This window comes from Gossypium hirsutum, chromosome A07, assembly GCF_007990345.1.
Source record: "Gossypium hirsutum isolate 1008001.06 chromosome A07, Gossypium_hirsutum_v2.1, whole genome shotgun sequence".
Taxonomy (NCBI): Eukaryota; Viridiplantae; Streptophyta; class Magnoliopsida; order Malvales; family Malvaceae; genus Gossypium; species Gossypium hirsutum.
Genome location: NC_053430.1, coordinates 84,197,011 through 84,222,095, shown reverse-complemented (window position 1 = coordinate 84,222,095; position 25,085 = coordinate 84,197,011). Strand labels below are relative to the sequence as shown.

General features: G+C 33.2%; 1 protein-coding gene, 1 long non-coding RNA gene and 1 pseudogene across 2 annotated transcripts; 1 reads left to right on the top strand and 2 right to left on the bottom strand.

Moving 5' to 3' along the window:
• Positions 1–9,587: 9,587 nt before the first annotated feature.
• LOC121231891 (uncharacterized) lies at positions 9,588–10,672 on the bottom strand. Its single transcript, XR_005930041.1, has 2 exons — positions 10,169–10,672; positions 9,588–10,032 (listed from the first exon to the last, which is right to left on the bottom strand). It is a non-coding gene; the product is annotated as an uncharacterized lncRNA (long non-coding RNA).
• Positions 10,673–11,694: 1,022 nt separating this feature from the next.
• Positions 11,695–12,478, bottom strand: LOC107956411 (uncharacterized). The gene is made up of 3 exons (XM_016892091.1): positions 12,240–12,478; positions 11,872–12,149; positions 11,695–11,741 (listed from the first exon to the last, which is right to left on the bottom strand). Exons 1-3 carry the CDS (start codon positions 12,476–12,478, stop codon positions 11,695–11,697), a joined length of 564 nt encoding a protein of 187 aa, XP_016747580.1.
• Positions 12,479–22,638: 10,160 nt separating this feature from the next.
• On the top strand, positions 22,639–23,672 carry LOC107955692 (peptide-N4-(N-acetyl-beta-glucosaminyl)asparagine amidase A-like; annotated as a pseudogene).
• The last annotated feature ends 1,413 nt before the right edge of the window (positions 23,673–25,085 follow it).

Genomic DNA, 25,085 nt, shown 5'->3' with positions numbered 1-25,085 from the left:
AGTTCATAGGTTTTAAATTAAATCTTACCAAACATACTATTATAAAGCATAAAATATGCAATTCACTACCACTTCCTACCATTCACAATTTCAAATGATGAATTCACTTGATTGAGCTCAAAACCAATAACTAATTAAATCCCAACACTTAAATTCACATAACACTTACTAATAATTGTCAAATTAGAGAATGTCTTAAGGAATAGAGTACATCGTTAGCTTGATGCCACATTCACTTTTATCTTGCACACATTTTACCATAGCTTAGCCATGATTGCACACTTTATCACAATGCCATAGCTTAGTTATGGTCTTACACTTGCATACACATATAACTGCCATGATGTAATCATGGTCTTACGTTCACTTTCACAGTGCCATAACCCAGTTATGGTCTTTCACACTATGCCATAGCTCTGCTATGGTCTTACACTTCACACTTTGTCATGGTTTAATCATGGTCTTAACCATCAATTCATCACTGATCACTGAATGAACGTACTCAATCCTGCGTTTCCCTTAATTTGAACTTTCAATTCGATTTTCACATCGTATAATTATCATAATTAAATAAAAAATATAAATTATAAATATTGTATCGATCCTAAATTAACAATTGAACATAAAAATTCAGCCATATGAACTTACTTGGGCTAATCTATGAAAGTTGTAGAAATTCAGGGATTAATCAGAAATTTTTATCTTTTCTTAGTTTATCCTTGGATTCTCGATCTATAATATAAAATTTTACATTCATTAGCATCTAATTCAATTCTAATTCACTTCACAATCTATACCTTTCAATTTTAAAAATCACATTTTTACCCCAAAATTTACAATTTTTACAATTTAGTCCCTGCTCAATTAACCCATCAATTGAGCTAATTTTTCTCAATAAACACTTTATTCCATCATTCTAAACTACTAAAAATCCTTTGGTATTCATAATTTTAGTACAAAACCTTAATTCTTAACATTTTCACAATTAGGTCCTAAAAATCAATTTCTATTGAAATCACTTAATAAAATCATCACATAGTAAAATTAAAGCTTCAAATCCATGTTTATTCATCATAAAAATCCAACACTCAATGATGGTAACTTTCAATTTCACCCGTAGAATCAAAAACTAATGAATTCAATAAGTGGACCTAATTGTAAAAGTCACAAAAACATAAAAATTACAAAGAAAAAGCAAGAATTGAACTCACATGGTGAAAAAAATATAAAAAAACTAGCTTAAGAGACCTGCTATGGTGTTTTGGCTGAAGAAAAATGATGAAATCTCTAGATTTTTCAATTTTGTCTTTGTTTTATATGTTTAATTTGCAAATTTTTCAATTTTGCCCTTGTTTCATCTTATTTTCTTGCTAATTTTCTTGTCAAAACTGTTCAACCCATATAATTTGGGTCTAATTGCCCTTTAAATTTATTTAAAAGGTTTATTTACCTAAATAAATTATACTCAAACATAAAAATAAATTATACTCCAAATGTTTATTTACCTGATAAATTAATTTTAGAAACAGATACATTACAAAATTATTGGGGATGTATTTTAAAAGCTAAAATAGTAAATAATGAAGAATTAGTATGTGGAGATAATTTAGGAAAATTAAAACCAAATGAAATTAATTATGTTATATATGAAAAAGAATTATTAGCAATAAGGAAAGGTATAAAAACTTTTCTTATATATTTAGCACCTGAAAAATTTATCATAAAAACTGATAATGAGGTAGTTAAACAATTCCTAACTAACAAAAGTTTGGAAACAGTATCTAGAAGAATTAGATGGTATAATGAATTATGTACTTTTAATTTTGAAGTTCTATATGTAAAAGGCATTGATAATATTATTGCTGACTATCTTAGCAGGCCTTATGGATAGAGGTAAAAAACCTCTAGAACAAGTTGGAGAATGGACTACAGCCTATAAAAAGCCCAACAAAAGGGAAATCAATAACTCCTAATCAAGGATTTATTAAGACATCTCCAAAGCCATCATTCTATTCTAACCAAGGATATTATATTCCCTATCCAATGGTAAGACCACCAGCTGGATCCCAATTATTTTCCACACCAAGTATGGTAAGCCAATACCCTTGGTCCCAAGATCCAAATTTAGCATTTCAAGCCAGTTATGCTAAAATGACTAAAGGAGCAGAAAATTTGTTGAAACAACAACAAATTCCAGAAATAAAAGATTTTTATAATCCAGGATTATCAAATGAAATTTATAATTTTACCAATGAAATATGGAAAACCCATATTTTAGAACAAAAAGAAAATTTTAGAAGAGCTCTTACAAAGTTTTCACAATTCTTAGTTGAAAAAACAACTAAAGAAAATGAAGCTCATGAATTATTATTAAAATCTATTTTATGTAGAGATTGGGAAGAGCTTGATATAGAATATATGGATATTAAGGAGATAAACAATCTTCTTGATATATTTCAATATTTTATTCATAAAGGAACAAATAGTCCTATTATGAATAAAGTATTTAGAATATGTTTATATAATAAAGTTAGAAAAATTTTACCAATAAAATTTTTTGCAAAAATAAATAGAATTATTTGCAATTAGCAAAATCAATTTCAAAAGACTTTTTTTGAATACTTTTTACAAGCATATGTTTTTATGAATGAATTAGAAGAAGAAACTCCTACTATAAAGTTTAGACTTGATCACAAACCATTTGATATAAGCAGTATTGAATGGGGTTTTGTTAAAGAAATAGTTGTTCAAAATTTTTCTTTTAATTTGTTAAAAGATTTTCCTGCAATTATTAAGTCTATATTATCAAAAATAGTAAATCAAGATTTTTTCTATTATTATTTCTATATTCAAATAAGTAGCCTTATTGGTATTGCTGAAAAAGAAAGATTTTATCAGCCATATCAAATTTGGATAATTCAAAGAATGATTGGAAGTCCCAAGTTATCAGTTGTCAAAGAAGGCAAAGAACATTTGATCAAAAACATCGACAAATGTTATAATAATTTTAATTATTACCAAATCCAAACAGGGATTGATTTAATAACAATAGCTCAGCATATAGTACTTCAACATCAGAGTTATAAACTTTGGACTGATGGAAGAAGGATAGTGGCTGACAAGAATAGAAATATCTGGAAAAATAGAGATGAATAATCTTTAAAGCTGTAAAAAAAGATAGCTGATATAGAGATTGATGATTTTCCATCGTACATAATCGATGAAATCAGAAATACGTGGGAGACTTGGAATTCACCAAGACTGTCACCAGAATCATTACACCTAGATGAAATAGAGACTTGGAATCTCGATAATATCCAAGAAGGATAAAGACAAAATAGCTAGCCACGTGGAAAAACAAGAAGAAATTCAAGACAGGTGGTAACTTAAAAAATAAGGCATCTATGTACAAACAAAGAAGTGATGTGACAAATGCCAGGATACGTGGATACGTGGATACGTGGAAGCCACAATAAATTTGCCAGGATACGTGGAAGCCAAAATAAATTCATCCTATCAGAAACACTGTTCGAGATTGAAGAAAATTGAAATAGAGTTTAGGAATTTTGCTATAAATAGCTATGTATGAAGCCTAAACAAGGCATCGAAAAAATAGTTTAGAATTCTTCTATCTTACTTTCAGTATTCTCCCTTTGTTCAGTATTCTCCCTTTGAAAACATTCTCTCTTTGAAAACATTCTCTCTTTGTAAAAACCTTCCTTTACTTTTAATAAAATTATCTTCCGCATCCCTTATCCTAGTAATTGGTATCAGAGGCCCCCAGAGTAACGATTCTTGGAAAACTAATATCATAAAATCAATTGTAAGTTTTTATCTTTAATTTACAATTTAGTTAATTTTGTGTTTATTTATCTAAAAACCCATACATGTATTATTTTGTCTTACTTTTTCTTGTTTAACCCTGAGTGAGAGACGTTAGGCCTTTGTTTGTTGAGATATAATAACATAATAGACGGTTTTAGGTACCATAGATAAATAACATGGAAGAAACAGATTGTTTATATAAAGATAAAACCTGCAATCATATTATGCATATAGATTCTAAGCAAGAAAATAATATTTCCGCTCTTAGTAAAGGATTTAATAGTTTAATTGATATAACCTGTATATATTTTAATAAATTATATAATAAAGTTAGTAATATAGAAGAACAAGTAAATATATTTATTGAGATAAGTTAGGAAAGAAATTTCTTCCATAATTGACTATTCCTAAAAATTGTTGAAGTTATTTTTCATCTTCAATATTTTCAAGAAATTCTTTTATTTTTACTATAATATGATCTTGTAGTTTAAGACCATCTGTTGATAAATTTAATCCTAAAAATTCTTCTAACGCCCCAATTTTCGGGAATTCTGTGAATGATTGGTAAAATTTAAAATTTTGTGTTCTGTCTGCTTGATAAAGGTTTAATTATGATAGGGGGCCTCTAGAAGGCCCAAGCTTAGGTTAAAATCCAGTAATTTTAGGTGATTTTAATCCATAGGGAAAAAGGGGTTCTGGTTAACTGGGCTTTTAAGTATTAACTGGGTAAAAGAGGACACAAGGAAGCCTGTGGTAAGTTGGCATGTGACGCCAGTTAGGGGCTTTAGAGGTGGCGTGTGGATGACCAAGGAGGGCTAAGGTTCGAGTCACAAGGTAAGCAAATTAATGATATTAATTTTTATGTACAGAAAAGGTAAGCAGTGGAACTGAAGTGAAAGTCTATCTGGAGAGGATTTAGGAGCTGACAAGGGAGAGGATTTAGGAGCTGATCAGGGAGAGGATTTAGTAGCTGATTAGGGTGAACTGTGTTGGCCGAATGGTGAACTCTTGAAGAGCAAGAGTTGGCCGGCCAAGGAATGCTTAAGGGGGGCAAATTTCGGCTAGGGTTAGTGCTAGTATAAATTCGGCATTAGGGGTAAGTGGTGCCGTTTCCTGACTATTCTCCTCTTCTTTTCTTTTTCTCTTCTCTCCATCCACTTATTCTTTTCTTCTTTTTTTCCCCATAGCAGAATCCTTCAGCCACCCTACTCTATACCACCTTCCTTCCATTATTTTTAAGACTATAGCCGATTGCCTCAAATCCCGAAATCCTGAAAATTTGACTCCTTTTGTACCAATTTTTCCATAGCCAAATCTCTTATTTTTCTCATCATCCTTGGCCGATTCTCTTAACCTCTAAACCCCAGGTTTCTGTCGACAATACCACAAGTAAAAACCTTCATATTTTATCTTTCTCTACACTTTTGCAAAAAGCCAAAACTCCCACACCATCCTAGGGACATAGCCGAATACTGAGATCACTGAAGGCTCGACTTTTGTTATCAGTTGAGGGCTCAGAACTGCATCAAAATCAAGTAGGAACTAAGGGGGAACGTTGACTAAAAGAATCGGTGGTAAGTCTTTCCAACTTAGTCTATCTTTCATATTTTAAGAAAAGCCAAAATCCCTAAAAGGTTAGGGAGGTTGTCGTTTTTTGGACTTGTAGCCCTAAGGGATTGTGATAATAGTATTATTTGGTAATAGTGTGTTTAAGAGGATGTTGATCAAGGGCTTGGACAAGTGGAGCGACCGGATCTGGATCGAGACGATATTTTCGGCAAAGGTAGGAACGCCAAGGCCTAAGGTGTTGTTGGCCGAATATGGTAAGAAGTTAATATGTAGTTCGTTTCGGTAGTAAGATTAACGTGGTAGTATTATAATTGTAGTCAGTTCGTGCATGGATCTCGTCAGCGAATCGTCATAAAACAGGTGTGTAACTGACACCCTCTCATAGACTAGATCGGCAAAAGCCGAAAAGCCAAAATGCCGGAAAGTTGGTATTTTGGGAATTTACGAGTGTGCGAATGCTCGTAAGATAGTTGGGTTTGTATGTTTGGTATTCTGAAGGTAATAAACTGCAGTACGTGCGATTTCGTGCATTTTGATAACTTGGGCTTAATGGGCCAAAAATCGGGTTCATGGGCCAACGGGTTCAATTTGGTAAGTATGTGCGGTAAGTATTCTGATAGTACGTAAATGGATAGGATATGCATGAAAACCCTAAAAGTAGCTAAATTATTACAATACCCTTATGTATGGAAAATTACCATGATACCTCTAGGTGTAAATGACCAATATGCCCCTAGGGATAATTTTGTCTGAAAAACATGTTGATTTAAATCTGTATGATGTATGCCATGAATGAATATTTGTTGCATGGAGACATGGGTTATATTATGAAGGAAGCGTCCTGGTGGCTATGCCACAATTATCTGATCTGGTGGCTCTGCCACATATATCTGTTCTGGTGGTTCTGCCACGGTTATCTATATCTGGTGACTCTATCACATTATCTGTTCTGGCAGCCATGCTGCATAATTCTGTGGCTTGTAGCAGTTGGGTGGGTCGAGTAGTCTCCCCACATGGTGAAAGGTTGGTAAGGGGGTATATGTGGTTGGTTATGTGTTGGGTTTTGCATATACATGAAATATCTGATCTGATCTGTTATGGGCCTATGGGCTTAATTCTGTATTCTGTTCTGGGCTAAGGCCAATTCATTCTGTTTCTGTGGTTTGAACTGATATGGGCTATGGTTGGGTTAATTTTACATACTAAGTTTCCCCAAACTCATCCCCTATTTTCATCCATGCAGGTAATCCCCAACCATAGTGGGCTTGGAGCCGCGAGGGATTCGGAGTGGCCACTCGTTCTGCAATATGGATTTCTTCTGGTGAATTGGACTTCAATTTTCTTTACTTTGATGATTTGGGTTTTGTTATGTAATAAGGCCGCTTATGATTACTTTTTTGGGGGGGGGTTTTGATTTATAACTTATCATGATGATTTAAAATTATATTAACTATCAAAATGGGCTAGATCTAGGGTTTGTTTTCCAAAAACATAAACTGATTTCAAAGTAACACGATTACAAACAAGGCTTCTGCTATGATAACATTTTCCAAATTTAAATATGTTTTATTCTAAAATAGACATAATTACAATGGTAACCTAAAACTATACGCGATGTTAGAGTGTGGCAATGGCGGTGTACATGTACTTAAGCAGTTCGATGGACTCACCTCCTCTTTTCCAGTTTCCTACCTGGTGCACAGCTTCCATTCACTTTAACCCTTAATGAATTAATCCTTTGAACATCAAGTACGATTTTCTGGACTTAGAATGAAAAAATGTTTTAACGTTTTGATGTGGCACGTCGGATCCGGTCATAACGTCTAGGCCGGGTTTGGGGTGTTACAATTCTATTTCTGTTTTTTCTAATTCTATTTTCTTGGGACTCAAAATAATTCTATGTTTTATGAATTCTTGAGAAATAATATTTAAATGTTTTCTATATTTTTCTAATGTATCTGAAAATATTAAAATATCATCTATATAAACTACATAAAAAATTTTATATTTATTAAATATAGAATTCATCCATCTTTGGAATATCTGAGGTGCATTACATAACCCAAAGGCATTACTATCTATTGATAATGACCATTAGGTGCACTAAAGGCTGTTAAAGTCTTAGATTCTTCCGTTAGCATTATTTGTCAAAATCCTAATTTACAATCAAATTTACTAAAAAAATTTGCTCGTTTAGCTTGATTAATTAAAATATCTTTTCTTGGGATAAAATATCCATCAAAAATAATATTTTGGTTTAATCTTTTATAATTAGTTACCATCCTAGCTTTTCCCTTTTTTTATTTCAGCATGGTTTCTTACCATAAAGGCTAGACTAGAATGTGGACCATTAGTTTTTTCTATTAATCATTTTTCTAATAATTCTTTGATTTGTGTATCAAATTCATCTATATCTTGTTTAGTATAGATCATAGGTTTAACTCTAATAATTTTATTAGGATTTTCTAATTTTATTTCACAATATCTAGGACTATTTTTCCATAATTTTAATGGTTCTTCACTAAAATTATCTTCTAAAATTTTAAAAAACCAGTGACTTGTTTCAAGTTGTTTAATTTGTTCTTTTCTTATTGGTGTAAATTCTTTATCACACACAAATTTATGATTTTCTACTAAAGGTATTTCTATAGAAGTTTTTTCTGCTGGCAATATTACTATGTTTTTATCTTTAGAGATGGAAAATGATGATATATAAAATTATTTCCTAATAATATGTCTCCATGCATTTCAGGAAAACACAATATTTTAGGAATTACAAATCTTACATTATTTATGTAAATTGGTATATTTCTAGCCTTAAATTGAAATATGGTTTCTTTACCATCTATTCTTATGGCTCTAATTAGGTTTTTCATTAATTCCCATTTTTCTACAGGAATGGCATTTTCCCTACAACTACTCGTGGTAGCTCCAGTATCTAATAAAACATGTAAAGAATATGTTTTATATTCTCTAAATTGAAATGTAATTTCTATATATTTATAATATTTCCTAGGTTGAAAATTTGAAAATGTAATAATATCATTTTTTCCCATTTTCATTTGTTGAATAATTGTAGAAGATTGTATTTCTTCCATTCTAGTATTTCTAGAATTTCTACTAGGTTTAGTAGGAAAAATAAGTATTTGAACTGTTTTCATTCTTATTGGTGTTGAAATTGTACTTATATTATCCTCATCTTCTTCTGTTTGAGTATTTGAGGGTAAAACTAAATCCATTATAAGTTCTTATCTTTAATTTACAATTTAGTTAATTCTGTGTTTATTTATCTAAAAACCTATACATCTGTTATTTTGTCTTATTTTTGCCTGTTTAAGTCTCAGTGAGAGACATTAGGCCTTTGTTAGTTAAGACATAATAACATAACAGAAGATTTTAGGTACTATAGATAAATAACATGGAAGAAACAGATTATTTATATAAAGATAAAACCTGCAATCATATTATGCATATAGATTCTAAGCAAGAAAATAATATTTCCGCTCTTAGTAAAGGATTTAATAGTTTAATGGATATAATCTCTATATATTTTAATAAATTATATAATAAAGTTAGTAATATAGAATAACAAGTAAATCATTTAGGAAATATTAAGGAATTAGATTTGAACAACAAATCTAAAGAAATCTTATTTGAAGTTAATAATAAATTAGAACAAGTTATAGTTAATAATAATATAGAGTCAGACATAGATTTAGGTCCTTTGTATTATGGTAATAGTAATATAATTTTAACTTTATCAGATGAAAAAGAAACTTCTTCGGAAGAGTCATCTTCTACTATTAATAGAAATAAAAAATCTGAAAAACAGAAAAGAAAATATGTTACTAAACAAAAATATGATTTTCAATCTTATAAAGAACTCATAGAACATTGGAAAATTAGATTTACTAAAAGTACTAATAAAAATGAAAGAGTAGAATATTTAAAATTAATAGAAGAATTTTATGAAAAACATAAAGATGTATTTACTTTATTTAATTATCATTACATGTTAAATTATGATACTTCAGAAAGTAGTAGTTCTAGTAATTCTGATAATCAAGAAGATTTAAAGGTTACTAATTATAAATCTGATGAAGAAAATACTTCAACAGATGAGGAAGAAAATATAGAAATTCCAGAAGCAATGGATATTGAACAAATAGATCCTTATAGTAAAAGAAAAGGGATGCAGAAGATAATTTTATTAAAAGTAAAGGAAGGTTTTAACAAAGAGAGAATGTTTTCAAAGAGAGAATACTGAAAGTAAGATAGAAGAATTCTAAACTATTTTTTCGATGCCTTGTTTAGGCTTCGTACATAGCTATTATAGCAAAATTACTAAACTCTATTTCAATTTTCTTCAATCCCGAACAGTGTTTCTGACAAGGATGAATTTATTGTGGCTTCCACGTATCCTGGCAAATTTATTGTGGCTTCCACGTATCCTGGCAGTTGTCACATCACTTCTTTGTTTGTACATAGATGCCTTGCTTTTTAAGTTACCACATGTCTTGAATTTCTTTTTTTTTCCACGTGGCTAGCTATTTTGTCTTTATCCTTCTTGGATATTATCGAGATTCCAAGTCTCTATTTCATCTAAGTGTAATGATTCTAGTTGTCCTTAAATCCACACTAAATACATAACAGAACAATAAACAAAACCAATAACCTTTTAGTCTCAATCGATAGCCACCCTATGCGTATAGGGGTTTTCGGCTTTTCTTAAAAACCCGAAATAACTAATGGACAGAAAGATTTGAGTACTTACCGAGGATCTACTAGCCAGAAACGTTCCGAAGTACCTTCCTATTCCAGATTTGTTGTAGATCTAACCCAAAATACGAATAGAGAATAGATCTAGATGATTCGGCTTTTGAAGAAACGAGATGGAGAATAGAAGTTTGTGAAGTAGAGGGGAGATGATGATAAAAGAAAGGAGAGGAATGGGTTAATGGCCTCGGCTTAAAGAACTAAGAGAGCAAGAGAATGAAAGAAGAGAAAATGAATCATAAAGGCCAAAAATAAACGGCACTTATTTGCTATGGCCAAATGAGTGCATTTCGGCATAAAAATTCCTCCCAAGTTCAAATTCCATGTTTTGCTCCTAAATTTCAGCCACCACCAATTTAAATCCCATCCAAATTCCTTGCACCATCAGCAGCAGTCCACCGCTTGACCAACTCAAGCCACTGCTAGGAGAGTTTCAGTCAAACTCTAACTCTCCCCGCAGCAAAATTGGTTGCCCATTACGCATACGGCAGCTCAAAACTAAGACCTCTAGGCACCCACATACACTGCTTTCCACTGCACTGAAGCTCCTCTCAGGATATAATCTACTCAAAATTAATTTTAAGATTTATCTGCTGCAGTCCCGGTTCGTTTAAAAATAAAACAAAAACATCGCTACTTACCATACTCGAACCCCTACCCTTCAGCTACACCACCCGTACCTTACCACCACGCCACTTGCTTGATTGTGTCATCTTTCCTCCCGTGGTAATTATAAGGCCTCCTTGCGACAATCCCTGGTTGTTAAAAAAAAATCAACATTTGCGCACACTAGGAATTGAACCCCAACTTCTTTTCCTGCTGCCTAGCGTGGCTAACCACTGGACCAGGCGTTCCTTTATGCCCAGATACTGCTCAACTTATTTTTAAGGCCTTATGCCCAGATTTCCTTAAGAGGCAAAATTTAAGAATTTTGCTAAAGCTATGGGTCGAGCCTCGGACTTTTTCCCACACCATAAACCCTTCGTAATTTATTTAATTACTAAACTAAACATACTAAATAATAATATAATAATAATAATAATAATCAAAACATCCAATTTATTACGATCGTCTTCTACCCGAACCCAGACTCAAGGCTCAATACTTTTAGGCCCAAAAATCGGGGCGTTACAACTCTATTCCCTTTAAAGAAATTTCATCCTCAAAATTTCAAACTATCAACTAACCGTATGACTCAAGTCAAACCACTACACTTCTGCCGCACTTTAGCTCTAATTGCAAATTAAGTAAATAATACACCATGAGAGAAGTACGTACCAACATCTGCTTTTGGAGCATCTCCGTCCTCACGGCGACATGCTGCATAGACCAAAGCTGGCTGTCTCGCCTCAGCATGTCCCATATCCCTATCTAGTGCTCCACGACCACGACCCATTCCATTGCTACGGCCTCTTACTGGCTGCTGACCACCCCTCGGCGGCTGTATATTACCTGTACCAGTAGTTTGTCCATAATCTGGTCTCCGAGGACACTCTCTGAAACGATGCTCCATCGATCCACATCTTAAACAGGCTCCAATCCTTTTCCAGCATTCGCCATAATGGCTTTTCCTGCAATCAACACAAGGTTGCAATCTAACAACAGCAACAGGGGCTTCAGCTCGGACTGGCCCATCTGCCCTGGCACTTTTCCTATGCCTTTAATCAGAATTGGAGGGCCCTAAATCTATTTTATTTTTACTCATTTTCTTTTCCCAGCTTCGGCGCTCAGCGCGCTTCACATCCTCAGCTATCTTAGCTTTCTCTACCAATACTGCAAAAACTCGCTCCCTCTGTAGAGCTATTAATACTCGTAGACTATCCCGGAGGCCATCCTTGAACCGAACACAACGTTCGTACTCTGTTGCTACTATTCCACGGGCATATCGGCTAAGTCGCAAAAACTCTGCTTCATATTCAGCCACAGATCGACCCCCTGGAGTTAAGTTTAAGAATTCCTTCCTCCGGGCATCTACATAGCTTGCCCCAATGTACTTCCCTTGAAATACGAATTTAAAGAATTCCCAGGTAATCCGCTGAAGTTGGGTGCCCTCTTTCACGGTCAACCACCATTGGTAAGCTTCTTCCCTAAGTAGTGATATCGCCCCTTTCAGCTTTTGTTCAACCGTGCAATCCAGGTCATCCATTATTCTGTCCGTGGCTTCCAACCAGTACTCAACCACATTCGGGGCTACTCCAGAAATGCCCCTAAAGACTTCTGCTCCATTCGATTGGAGACGTTCCGAAACTGACCCACGGCCTTCGATACCAGTGTTGGGTTTAGCAACCTTTTCCAGAATACGAAGCATGGCTTGGGACAGTGCGTCATCCCCAGCCGTATGATCATACGGTCCTGTCCACTATCCGTCGTAGGCGATGCCGGTATCTCACTAGCGTCCACCACAGGTATAATATCAGAAGCAAGGGACTCAGCTCTAGCCCCTCTATGGCCTCTACCACGGCCCCTAGTACCCTATCCACGAGTACCACGTGTGCTCATCGTATCTATCGAATTGTTTGTATTAAGAGTTTTATGCATAGATAGAGTTTCAGAGTTCGCTTTCGCAAATCTCAGCTTAGCTACAGTCTCAGTATTCTAGGGTTTTTGGTATTGCCCTAGCTATAATGTCATGATATAGTCTCAGTTCTATCTACAGTAATATCTTAATACAGTGTAGTATGAGTAACAGAAATACTTACAGACTTGGTGCCGGGGATTCAGTGTGCCACTTCTTTGGTTATCAAATTTCAAAAACCCAGAAAAACTTAAACCATTTTAAGATTAAACCTTAAAACATGTGTACCTTGTAAAATATCTTTGAAAAGAATTTTCCAAAACCGTTTCCAAAATACCCTTATTGGGCCTAAGTTTAGCAAAGTTTTTCGAAAAGCTTTTCAGACCTTGATCCACAGCCGAGTTGTTGCAACTGGGCTCTGATACCACTAAATGTAACACTCCAAACCCTGCCTGGAAGTTTAGCTCGAATCCGGCGTGTCACATTGAAGCATTACTATAAAAGTCATGTTTTATCTAAAATCTTTCTTAGTGGTAAAGAGTATTTTTCGTTATAGATTAAAGTGAATGGAAGCTGTGGAACAGATAGGATGCCGGAAAAGAAGAGGTGAGTCTATTAGACTGCTTAAGTACCAAGCTCTCCATGGATCCATTCCTAAACATGCACACAACCATTGTCACACTTTAACTAAGTGATTGTTCAGGGAAAACCATTTCGTTTAAAACCATTTGGAAAGGTTATTAATTTTGAAAACGTTTTCGTTGCAGAAGCCTTGGTTTGTTATCGCGATATTTTGAAATCAAGTAACCTTTTTTAAAACGCGCCCTAGAGCTATTCAATTTCAAACAGTTAAAACAATACCATATCTAAGCTAACAAAACATACTAAAACCAATTAAAAATAATTAAAATGACCTTATTACAAATTAAAACCCGAAAACATAAAGGAAATAATCTAAAACAAAAGTGAGGTATAAACACTTATTTTAAACAGTCCACATGGCCACTCTGAATCCCTCCAGCTCTAAGTCCACCGATCTAAGGCTCACCTGCAAAGATGGGAAAAAGGGGGTGAGTTTGGAAAACTCAGTGTGTAAAGTATCCCAACCAGAGCCCAAATCAGTTCAAGCTTTACAGGGCCTAAGCCTTATTCAGAAATCAAAGTTAACTGGGCCTTAGCCCATATCAATATTAATCTGGGCCATAGCCCCTTACAATATCAAAGTATACTGGGCCTAGCCCATATCAGTATCAATCTGGGCCGTAGCCCTATAACAAGTCAAGATATATTGGGCATTGCCCATATCAACACAGTTGGCCCATAACAAAACAGTCTCATATGATTAATGCACGATAACCCCATCCAACCCTGCACTTGCCTCCGTCCATCCCTACACTTCTTGTGGGGAATAAATCACCCACGCCATCTCTACACATACAGTGTTAGCACCGGTTTCGGCACTAACTATAATCCGCAGAAAAGCTGCTTATATCAGAATATGTAGCACAGCCACCAGAACGGGTTCTTCTTCCATAACAAAACCAAACCCCATGTAGTATGACATGTATGCAGAATATATATATTTAGCAAGGCATGCTTCAGAAAGACAGTCAGATTATAGCATAAGAACAGTTATTTACCCTCGATGGGCGTAATCGTAAACTTACCCCTTTAGGGGTATTACCGTAATTCTACATTACAAAGGTATTTCAGTAATTTTATTAGTCTTTTTAGGGTTTCATGCTCATTACAGTTATTAACGTGTCTTCAGAATACTTACCGGATGTTTTTATCGAAATGGACCCGTTAGCCCATTACCCAATTTCGGCCCATCGAAGCCCAAATTCACCGAGGTGCACGAAATTACGCACTTTGCAATCTTACCGTTGAAGTTACCAAAATTATCAATACAAACAATCCTACGAGCGCTCGTACGCTCACAAGTTCTCGAAATGCCGACTTTTCGGCATTTTGGCTTTTCGGCTTTTGCCGATCTAGTCTACTAGTGGGTGTCGTTTGCACACCTATTTTATGACGAAACGTTGACGAGTTTTACATACGAGTAGCCTACAATCGGTTACTATAACATTAGATTAAAACTCAATAACAACTTAACACATCAAACCCTTACCATATTCGGCCATAGTCCATATCTTTAACCCTTACCTTTATCGATCTCCAACTACCAAATCTAGATGCTCCAACAATGTCAACCCTCTATGCTCCTTGATTTCTTGTCCTTAAATCCATATTAAATACATAACAGAACAATAAACAAAACCAATAACCCTTTAGTCTCAGTCGATAGCCACCCTATGCGTATAGGGGTTTTCGGCTTTTCTTAAAAACCCGAAATAACGAATGGACAGAAAGATCTGAGAATTTACCGAGGATCTACTTGCCAGAAACGTTCCAAAGTACCTTCCTATTCCAGATTTGTTGTAGATCTAACCCAAAATACTAATAGAGAATAGATCTAGGTGATTCGGCTTTTGAAGAAACGAGATGGAAAATAGAAGTTTGTGAAGTAGAGGGGAGATGATGATAAAAGAAATGAGAGGAATGGGTTAATGGCCTCGGCTTTAAGAACTAAGAGAGCAAGAGAATGAAAGAAGAGAAAATGAATCATTAAGGCCAAAAATAAACGGCACTTATTTGCTATGGCCGAATGAGTGCATTTCGGCATAAAAATTCTTCCCAAGTTCAAATTCCATGTTTTGCTAATAAATTTCAGCCACCACCAATTTAAATCCCATCCAAATTCCTTGCACCATCAGCAGCAGTCCACCGCTTGACCGACTCAAGCCACTGCTAGGAGAGTTTCAGTCAAACTCTAACTCTCCCCCACGAGAGCAACAAAATTGGTCGCCCATTGAGCGTACAGCAGCTCGAAACCGAGACCTCCAGGCACCCACATACGCTGCTTGCCACTACACTAAAGCTCCTCTCAAGATATAGTCTACTCACAATTAATTTTAAGACTTATCTGCTGCAGCCCCGGTTCGTTTAAAAATAAAACAAAAACATCCCTACTTACCAGACTCGAAACCTTACCCTTCAGCTACACCACCCGTACCTTACCACCACACCACTTACTCGATTGTGCCATTTTTCCTCCAGAGGTAATTATAAGGCCGCCTTGCGGCAATCCCTGGTTGTTAAAAAAAAAAATCAACATTTGCGCACACTGGGAATTGAACCCCAGCTTCCCTTCCTACTGCCTAGCGTGCCTAACCACTGGACCAAGCGTTCCTTTATGCCCAGTTATTGCCCAACTTATTTTTAAGGCCTTATGCTCAGATTTCCTTAAGAGGCAAAATTTAAGAATTTTGCTAAAGCTATGGGCCGAGCCCCGGACTTTTTCCCACACCATAAACCCTTCGTAATTTATTTAATTAATAAACTAAACATACTAAATAGTAATAATAATATAATAATAATCAAAACATCCAATTTATTCGGGTCGTCTTCTACCTGAACCCAGACTCAAGGCCCAATACTTTTAGGCCCAAAAATCGGGGCGTTACAGTTCTAATTGGATTTTTCATTAATTCCCGTTTTTCTACAGGAATGGCATGAGCTCCAGTATCTAATAAAGCATGTAAAGAATATGTTTTATATTCTCTAAATTGAAATGTAATTTCTTTATATGTATAATATTTCCTAGGTTGAAAATTTGAAAATGTAATAATATCATTTTTCCCATTTTCATTTTTTGAATAATTGTAGAAGATTGTATTTCTTCCATTTTAGTATTTTTAGAATTTCTACTAGGTCCAGTAGGAAAAATAGGTATTTGAACTGTTTTCATTCCTCTATTTGAGTATTTGAGGGTAAAACTAAATTATCATTTGTATTTGTTATAGCATTATTTTTAAAATATAGCTTATCTCCTGAAGACATATATTCTATAGTACTTACCGGTTTTGAAGTACTAGCTCCACTTATTCTATCTATCTTCCAATCTCTTGGTATTGATAAATATTTTTAAATGTAATAATTTTAGCTGAATTTATGTAGTAAATTTATTAGGCTCAAATAACTCAATGATTTTATTATTAATCTCCTTAGTTTCTACTTCTGCAGTATTGGTATATTCATTAATAGAAGTCCAACTTATTGCTAGATCTTCTGCTAAATCATTAATATCAGAATTTTTTGTCTGAATTCTTAAACATAAACACTCTTCTATTAGAGGATCTGTAATAGATATAAAATAGTTTGGTTTAACTTTAAAACCTATTACACCAGTATGTAAATTAGATTGAATTCCTCCAATAAGTGCTTTTATTGGATTTTCAAATCTTTTATCTAATAAAACCGCTAGTATAGGTATATCATGACCTTTTCCAAATAAAGCTCTAATTGTTATCATAATTATACCTAAATGTATATATCTAACTTGAGGATATTTCTTTTTAATCCTCTTAATTTTATGTTTAGTAAATAATGGGATTTCTGTTAATTCTCCTCTAGTATCTTTAGCGACTGTATTGCCACTAATTTCCTCTATATGTCTTTGACTCCATATTTTAAACTTAGATATTTTATATATTTCTTCTTTAGAATTATGATTTTTATTTATTTTCTCTATCATTTTATCAGAAAAGTCTTTTTCTTCTCCAATTAAATTTCTTAATTTTATATCTTGTTGCTCAGACTTAAGGATTTCTTCTAATTGATTTTTAGAATTACTTCCTACATTAAACATAAATATATATTCTTCATTATCTGAATCAGAATCTGTTTCTGATATTAATTCATATAATATTTCTTCAGGATTTATTTCCTTTTCATAACAAATTTCTAAATCTTGTTCTTCAAGACTTTTAATCATTTTTTTAGCACTTTTTCCTTTGTTAGGACAATTTGGTGCTATATGACCTTCTTCATCACATATAAAACATTTACATATTTGTTTTTAGGTTTTTTAGAAGTTTTTCTTCTAATAATTTTTTTTCTTTTTCTTATTATTACCAGTATATCTTTTATTTCTTGGTTTCCATCTAATTAATTTATATTTTCTATTTTTCTTTCTATTTTTTTATAAGTATTAGGACGTGTTGTTTTACATCTAAACTCCCATTCATTTTCTAAAATTTTTGTACAGTGACTATAACTTAATTTATTTTTTACTTGTTTAGAAGCTTTAGTTTGTAAACAATGTAAAGTTATTCTTTCTTTCGCAAAATTTATTCTATTTCCTATAGAATCTATATTTTCTTTTGCTGCTTCTGCTTCTTTACTAAGTTCCTACAAAATTTTTCTTTGATATTGAAATATTAGTTAAGTCTAAATATATTCCTCATTGGGCCACATTTCTTTTATCTAAATCATCTATCCTATGTGGTATAGGTATAGTTTGACTTAGTTGTTGATTAGATGATTCTCCTATATATTCAGTTTTAATTTCATTAGTACAAGATCATATTAAATTTAGGTATTTGAACTGTTTTCATTCCTATTGGTGTTGAACTTGTACTTATATTATTCTCCTCTTCCTCTGTTTGAGTATTTGAGGGTAAAAAACTAAATTATCATTTATATTCAGTTTTAATTTCATTCCAAGTCTCTCATGTATTTCTGATTTCTTACAATGGATTTATATATTTATAGTAATTGGTATCAGACATAAATTTGTTAGTCACTTAAGCTATTTAATCACTATTTAACAAATTTTACACATTTTACAATTTAGTCATTTTTAATTAATTGACTATCAAAACATTAAAATTTTCTAACGAAACTTTCATACTAACTCAATAACACAACATAAATATTTTTAAAAATATTTATGGCTCGGTTTATGAATTCGAGGTCTCAATACCTTGTTTTTGACCCATTTGACCTAATACATTCTTTTAATTCACAAAATTCACTAATTCAAGAATATTTCTAATGTCACACTTGACTTATAATTATTAATTTACTAAATTTTCAAACTTACTCGTTGAATGTAGTGATCTCGAATTACTATTTTCGACATCACTGAAAATTAGGCTGTTACACCGATGGTGTTCTTCGAGTCTTTTCTTTTTTCTTCTCTGATGGCTCCCTTAGGTATTCTTCTAATAGGTATTTATAGACTTTAGAATGCTCAGATTGGGTTTTTTCGCATATTTGAGAAGTAGAATGCGAAATCGACACGGGCTAGCACATGGGCGTATGTCCAGCCCGTGTGGCTCACACGGGCATGTATCCAGCCCGTGTGGATCCTAAAAATAGCTCTTTTTGTCTAATTTTGGCTCATTTTTCTCTCCTTTCACTCCCCTATGCTCACCTAAGTATAGAAACATGATTTTTAAGGATTAGGAGCATCAAATTCACTAATTTACATAATTAATCATCCCAAAACGCATCAAGAATGAGATTAAAATATGTTACTTTTATAGCTTATCACGTTGTATGATTAATTTTAGGATGTCTAAAATTGTATTCACGAGTTTATTGAGAGTTTTGGAGTCACGACACAACTTGCAAACTTCAAGACACATATCTTCTCGTGAAATGTTGGGAATTTTTTATACATCTTTGGCACCAGTGCAAAAGTTTCCCAATGTCAAGAAAAATTTCAAAAGTTTGGAGCAACAATAAGTTGATTCTTTGTAATTATGCTTGAGAAAGTTTCAAGGATAGCCATTGATCTAATTGCACCCGAAGATCCTTTTTTTAGCTCAATACCTGAAAAATATGTAACGGTTCTAGATATATGCCGCATTTTAAGGTTAAAATTTAATATTATATTATTATATTTTAATATTTTTGGTCGATTAAAAATACGAACGAGACTAATATAATTATTTGTTCAGGATTGCATAGGTGGAATTGATGGTACTCATATTGCCGCTATTCTTCCACCAAATAAACAAATTCCTTATATTGGAAGAAAATGTGTCCTGACTCAAAATGCTATGGCAATGTGTGATTTTAATATGTGTTTCACCTTTGTCATGGCTGGATGGGAAGGACCAACACATGACATTAGAACATTTCTTGATGCAATTCGAGATCCAAAATACAAATATTTACACCCACCAAATGGTAAGATATTTCATTTATTTCTTTTTTTAAATAATAAAGTAAAATTTCTTTAATTGATAATTTAAAAAAAAATAATTCTTGAATTAATTGTTTGTTATATTATGACATGTAGGAAAATATTATCTTGTTGATTTTGGATATTCTCAAATGAAAGGTTATCTTGGACCATATAGAGGTCAACGATATCATTTACCTAACTTTCAATAGGTAGACTGATATCTTGTAAAGAAATATTCAATCATTTACATTCATCATTACGTAGTGTGATTAAAAGGACTTTTGATGTTTTGAAAAAAAAAGGGTCATTTTAAGGGATATGCCAAGTTATAGTTTTGAAAAGCAAACAATGATCATTGTTGCTACAATGGTGATACACAATTTTATCTGAAAACATGTCGATTGAAATGATGCAGGTTTTATGGAATACTAAAATATTAACAGGGTATATGTGAATATTATTGATCCAGAATATATGCATGATGGAGAAAATGATTATGATGATGACGCTGGTGGTGAATCAAACAATTCAAGTGGTTTTGAAACGGAATTAACAAGAGATGCTATAGACTCTAGTTTAATGAATTCACTTTAAATTGTAAATGCTACTGTAAAATTTTTGATGATGTATTTGGTATATAAATATTGCCCTTTTTTGAAACTTTAATCCAAATGGATGTAATATTTTTATTTATTAGGTTTATGTTTTCTATGTTATGTTAATATCTAATATGGGTTATATATTCAAATTACATTTTAATATAAAATAGTACAAATGTGTTAATATCTAATTACAAATATTTAATTATTATAGTTAAATATTTAGAATATAATTTATATTTAATAATTAATTAATATTAAATACTTAGAAATATTTAAAATTAATATTATATTTTAAAATATTAACGATAAGTTATAATAAATTATTTTTATATTCTTGCTAAAATATCATAATATTAACTAATTTGAACATTATTTAAAAGCATTTTTGTTACTTTATAATATCATATCTAAATATTTCTCAAAAGTATTTTTTGACAGCAATACTGAACACTTAAATTTTAAAAAGCATTTTTTAAAAGCAATACTAAACTAGCCCTAATTCCACCTGACACAAATAATAACCTATCCAATCGCCACCCTAACAGCCACGCTTAAACCCAGACTTGCCATGCAAACTAGCTGATGTAATCCCCTTTCGACCACCAATATGACATCAGGACATGTGGTGCCTAGGGATCATAACCTGTCATATATAGCCAACAATGATTCCCAAATCAAGGGGGTTCTCCATTTTTTCTCCTTTCTCTATCTCTCTCAACCTTTCATTGGACTTCCCCATCCAGTCTGCTAATCACCAGTCATAACGGCTCTTCGCCTCGCATTAATTCATGTGAATCGCCAGAAACCATCCTAGCCCCCTTTGTTGAACTTCACTATAAACACAACAACAGTGTTAAATTTGGCTTTTTTTTTCTTTTTCCTTCTTCTTTATACACAGAAAGGGTTAAATCTCGTAATTATACATGAACTTTAGTTTAATGTGCAATGTTATACATGAACTTTGATTTTGTGCAATTTCATGCATAAAAAATTAATTTGATTCAACTTTCACAAACTGTTAACACAATTATCGATACAACACAATTTTAAGTTTACATATTACATGCAAAATAATTATATTTATCTAATATAAAAACAAATCGATGTAATTATTTCTTTAAATATATAGAATTGAATTCAATTTAAAGTTCCATGTATATACTTGAACCCAAATCAAAGTTCATACATCAAATTGCACATTTAATTAAAATTTATGTTTAGTTTTAAGATTTATGTCTACATATCAACATTTTAAATTTTGATATAAATAACTTGCTTTTTATTATTTATTTATTTTTAGACATTAATCTCATTATAAGTTCTTATCATATATGCTATTTTTGATACAATGTCTAGAACTACCATAGCACCTCCTCAACCTTTAAATAGGAGGATAATGCGCTTTAGTACACTCGAATCTACGTCCTCCTACATTGGCAATAATGTCGATATTAAACGAGCTAATACTCAATCGACACTTTTTATTATTTATTAAACTATCTATAACCTTATATTTCAAATTAAATAGGAGGATATTTCATATTCATCATGACCTCTAAATTACTATAGCAATAAAGTATAATACCAAAAATAACCCCTAACATTTAACAGTTTGGTCACTTTAGTCATTTATCTTATTTTTTAGGGTAATTTAACTCTTAACGTTTATTTTTTTTTCAAACTAATCTACTTTTTAACAGACATGTTGATGGGACTATAAGTTCACTAACTATCAATATTAATTGTTAAGGTAACAATCCATATATAATTAAATACTGACCTACACTATTTTATCTTATATTTCCTGCAATAAAATCATCATCATCATCACCGTTTCTTTCTTTCCATCGTTCACTGTGACTATTGTCCAACGCGGTTCAAGCTACCTTGCTCCAAAATACTCCCCTCTTTCCCTTCTTTAAAGTTATCCAATTTATTTTCTCAAAAAATAAAACTCTTTGAAAACCTCAAAATCCATATTTGAGCCTCGAACTTCCTTGTCTCCGATCTTCTTTTCCGTTCATCAGATTGCCTTTATTTTTTAGTATGTATTTCCTCTTGTTGAGCTTTCTTCTCACCGTTTAGATTGTCGAATGGAAACCCAAAAATTAAAAAACAACCCCCCCCTCACAAATGGAGTGTTTGATTACAGGAGGCGTCGGCATTGGGTCGACGGGCTAGTCAGAGTTGGAAAGCTAAAGCTTAGCATGGTGGAGGCAATGATGCAAAGCATTCTTGTGAGACAATTTGGGAACCGCCGAATTGGGATTGTTCAAAACGCTGCCAGATTTGAGAATCTCGATCTCCAGTGACAAAAAAGAAGAAGAATACATTGGTTCGGAGTGGAAAGCAAATCGGACGTTCATGTCAAAAAAGTCAGATTCTCGGAGAACACTATTCAAATCATTTTGGAATTATACGCGTCGTTTCACGGCAATGACGAGTTTTGGTATTCGAATCCGTCTTATTCCTACATCCGGATGAACAATCTGACAATGGCACATGGGAACGGCGCGTATAGGGAAGTTTCTGTGACGATCAACGGGAAATTTGTGGGATTGGAAGTGGTTTTTCTGGTTATTTTCACTGGTGGGATTAACCCATTATTTTGGGAACCGATTGTGGCGATCGGGGATTTCAATTTACCAAGCTGCGATCTAGATTTAACCTCGTTTTTGGGATGGTTATGGGACGGGAAATATCACGATAGTGGAATCGGTGTCGATGTGATATCATTTTGGCTGGTGAATGCAAATTTACACTTCTGGTTAGATCATGGAACTCCCAAAGTTGATGCTCAATCGGTGGTTTACAATAGTTCGGTGCCGGCCATTCAAAGACGATAAGCTTTCACAATGCTTGATGGGAGTTTTATGATTAAAGCCAATCGGAAAATTTAGTTTGCAGGTTGGGTTAAATGCACAGCTAGTAATTTCACCACCATTGTTTCACAACAATTTAAGCTTACAAATGTAGTCAGGTTTTACTTCAATGGGACTGACAAGATTGTTCGACAAAGAGTTAAGGCGAAGAGGGATTCGAGGGTTCGAGCTGATTCGGGTAATTTGGTAGGTTGTACAGTTGTCTGGAGGCAGTATCCGTTAGCGATGATCACATCTCCTCGCCTCCTTTTCTTCCATATAAAATCATTTCAACCCATTCTTGCCTTTCGTCCTCACTTCATCATGGATTATATATATTAAGAGCTCTCCGTATGCGAGGCTCTCCTAAGCCATTACAGGGGTGTTTTTGAAAAGAGCCATCACAGACTGAGATAGAACATTTTCTTTTTTTTTGTAAAAATTTTTAAAAAAAGAGAGAGGAAAATATGGCAGTTTCCAAGGTTTCTTTCGTGGTTGTATTTGCGGCTCTTGTTTTTACTTTCGTTGCCTTGCGGGTTGCTGTTCAGGCACAATCCACTGCTCTCGCCCCTGCCCCAACGAGTGACAGTTTGTTCTTTCCCTCTCTTTGCTTCTCTTTTAGCAACAAGGGAGAAGAAGAAACAGTGATTATATATGATCACTGATACACATATTTATAATCACTAGGAATACATCCGCGAGTCTAAAAATTTATAAATTAAATTAAATTACTAGTAATTACTTTTAAGAGATTAAAGAGTTAAAAAGTTTTAAAACTAAATTTTAATGTAATTTATTATATTTTTATTTTACTGAAACAAGCTTTCACTATTTTTATTTATAAAAAAATAAAAATTATTTAAAATGAAACATTAATATATATATTAAAATTTTATTTAAAATAATAAGTTGATATTGTTATAGCATAATTTAAAGGTTAAAGAAAGGATTATTTAGTTTCCAATTTAAAACTAAGAATTTATTTTTAATGTAATAATAATATGAGAGTTTAATTAGATCAAAATAATAAAGAGTTTTTTTTTTAATTGTCAAAATAAAAATCAATGTAATTATGTTCTTATATTATCTCTAAATTCTAATTAACACACTTATTTTATCCCTATTTATTTCATATGACTCTTGGCTTTATATATGCAGACCGCCTAGCAGATTGAAAAGGAAATGATAAAATTCATACATAAGGCAACCAAGGCCATAAAAAGAAAAATTAATTACTAAAAACAGTTCAATACGCCATTCACCTTCAGCATCCACGGTTATCGGTCCCAGGGTGTTCTACCCACGGTTATAAACCCCAGGATTTTCTGGTCTTTTTCCGTCTGGATTCGGGTTGGGAAGGCAGGATTTGTAAGGTTTACCTCTCCCACAATCTGCAGCTGGTCGATCACGATTGCCAGTTTTGTCAGTCACATGTCCACCATGTCCGGCGAGGATTCTACCGCTATGAGAATCCATCAGGAACTCCAACTCCTCATCGTCGGCGATGAGTGATGAGGTATGGCTGGTGTTGGTTTGAACTGACATAGCTCTACAGGGATTCATTGGATTGTCGAGCACAAGCACTATAATTGCAAGTGAGAGATACGCTTTCATCATTTTGGCTTCCATAATCTGTCTCTCCAACCTGAATCAATGACAAAGCTTAAACAACTCTCTCTAAGGTCATGCAATTTATATACAAGTTGAAACAATGACAACCCATTTGAATCAAATTAATGTTTCAACCTCCATATACGGAAATTCCAATAACTAAAAGCTAACTCATTAAACTATTCTATCCACTGCCAAATGCCACTGAAATAACGTGAGATTATAGTTTTCGACGACCCATGTGTGTTGATGTTCCAATAAAAATAAAGCTTTGTGCCGTTGCCTCA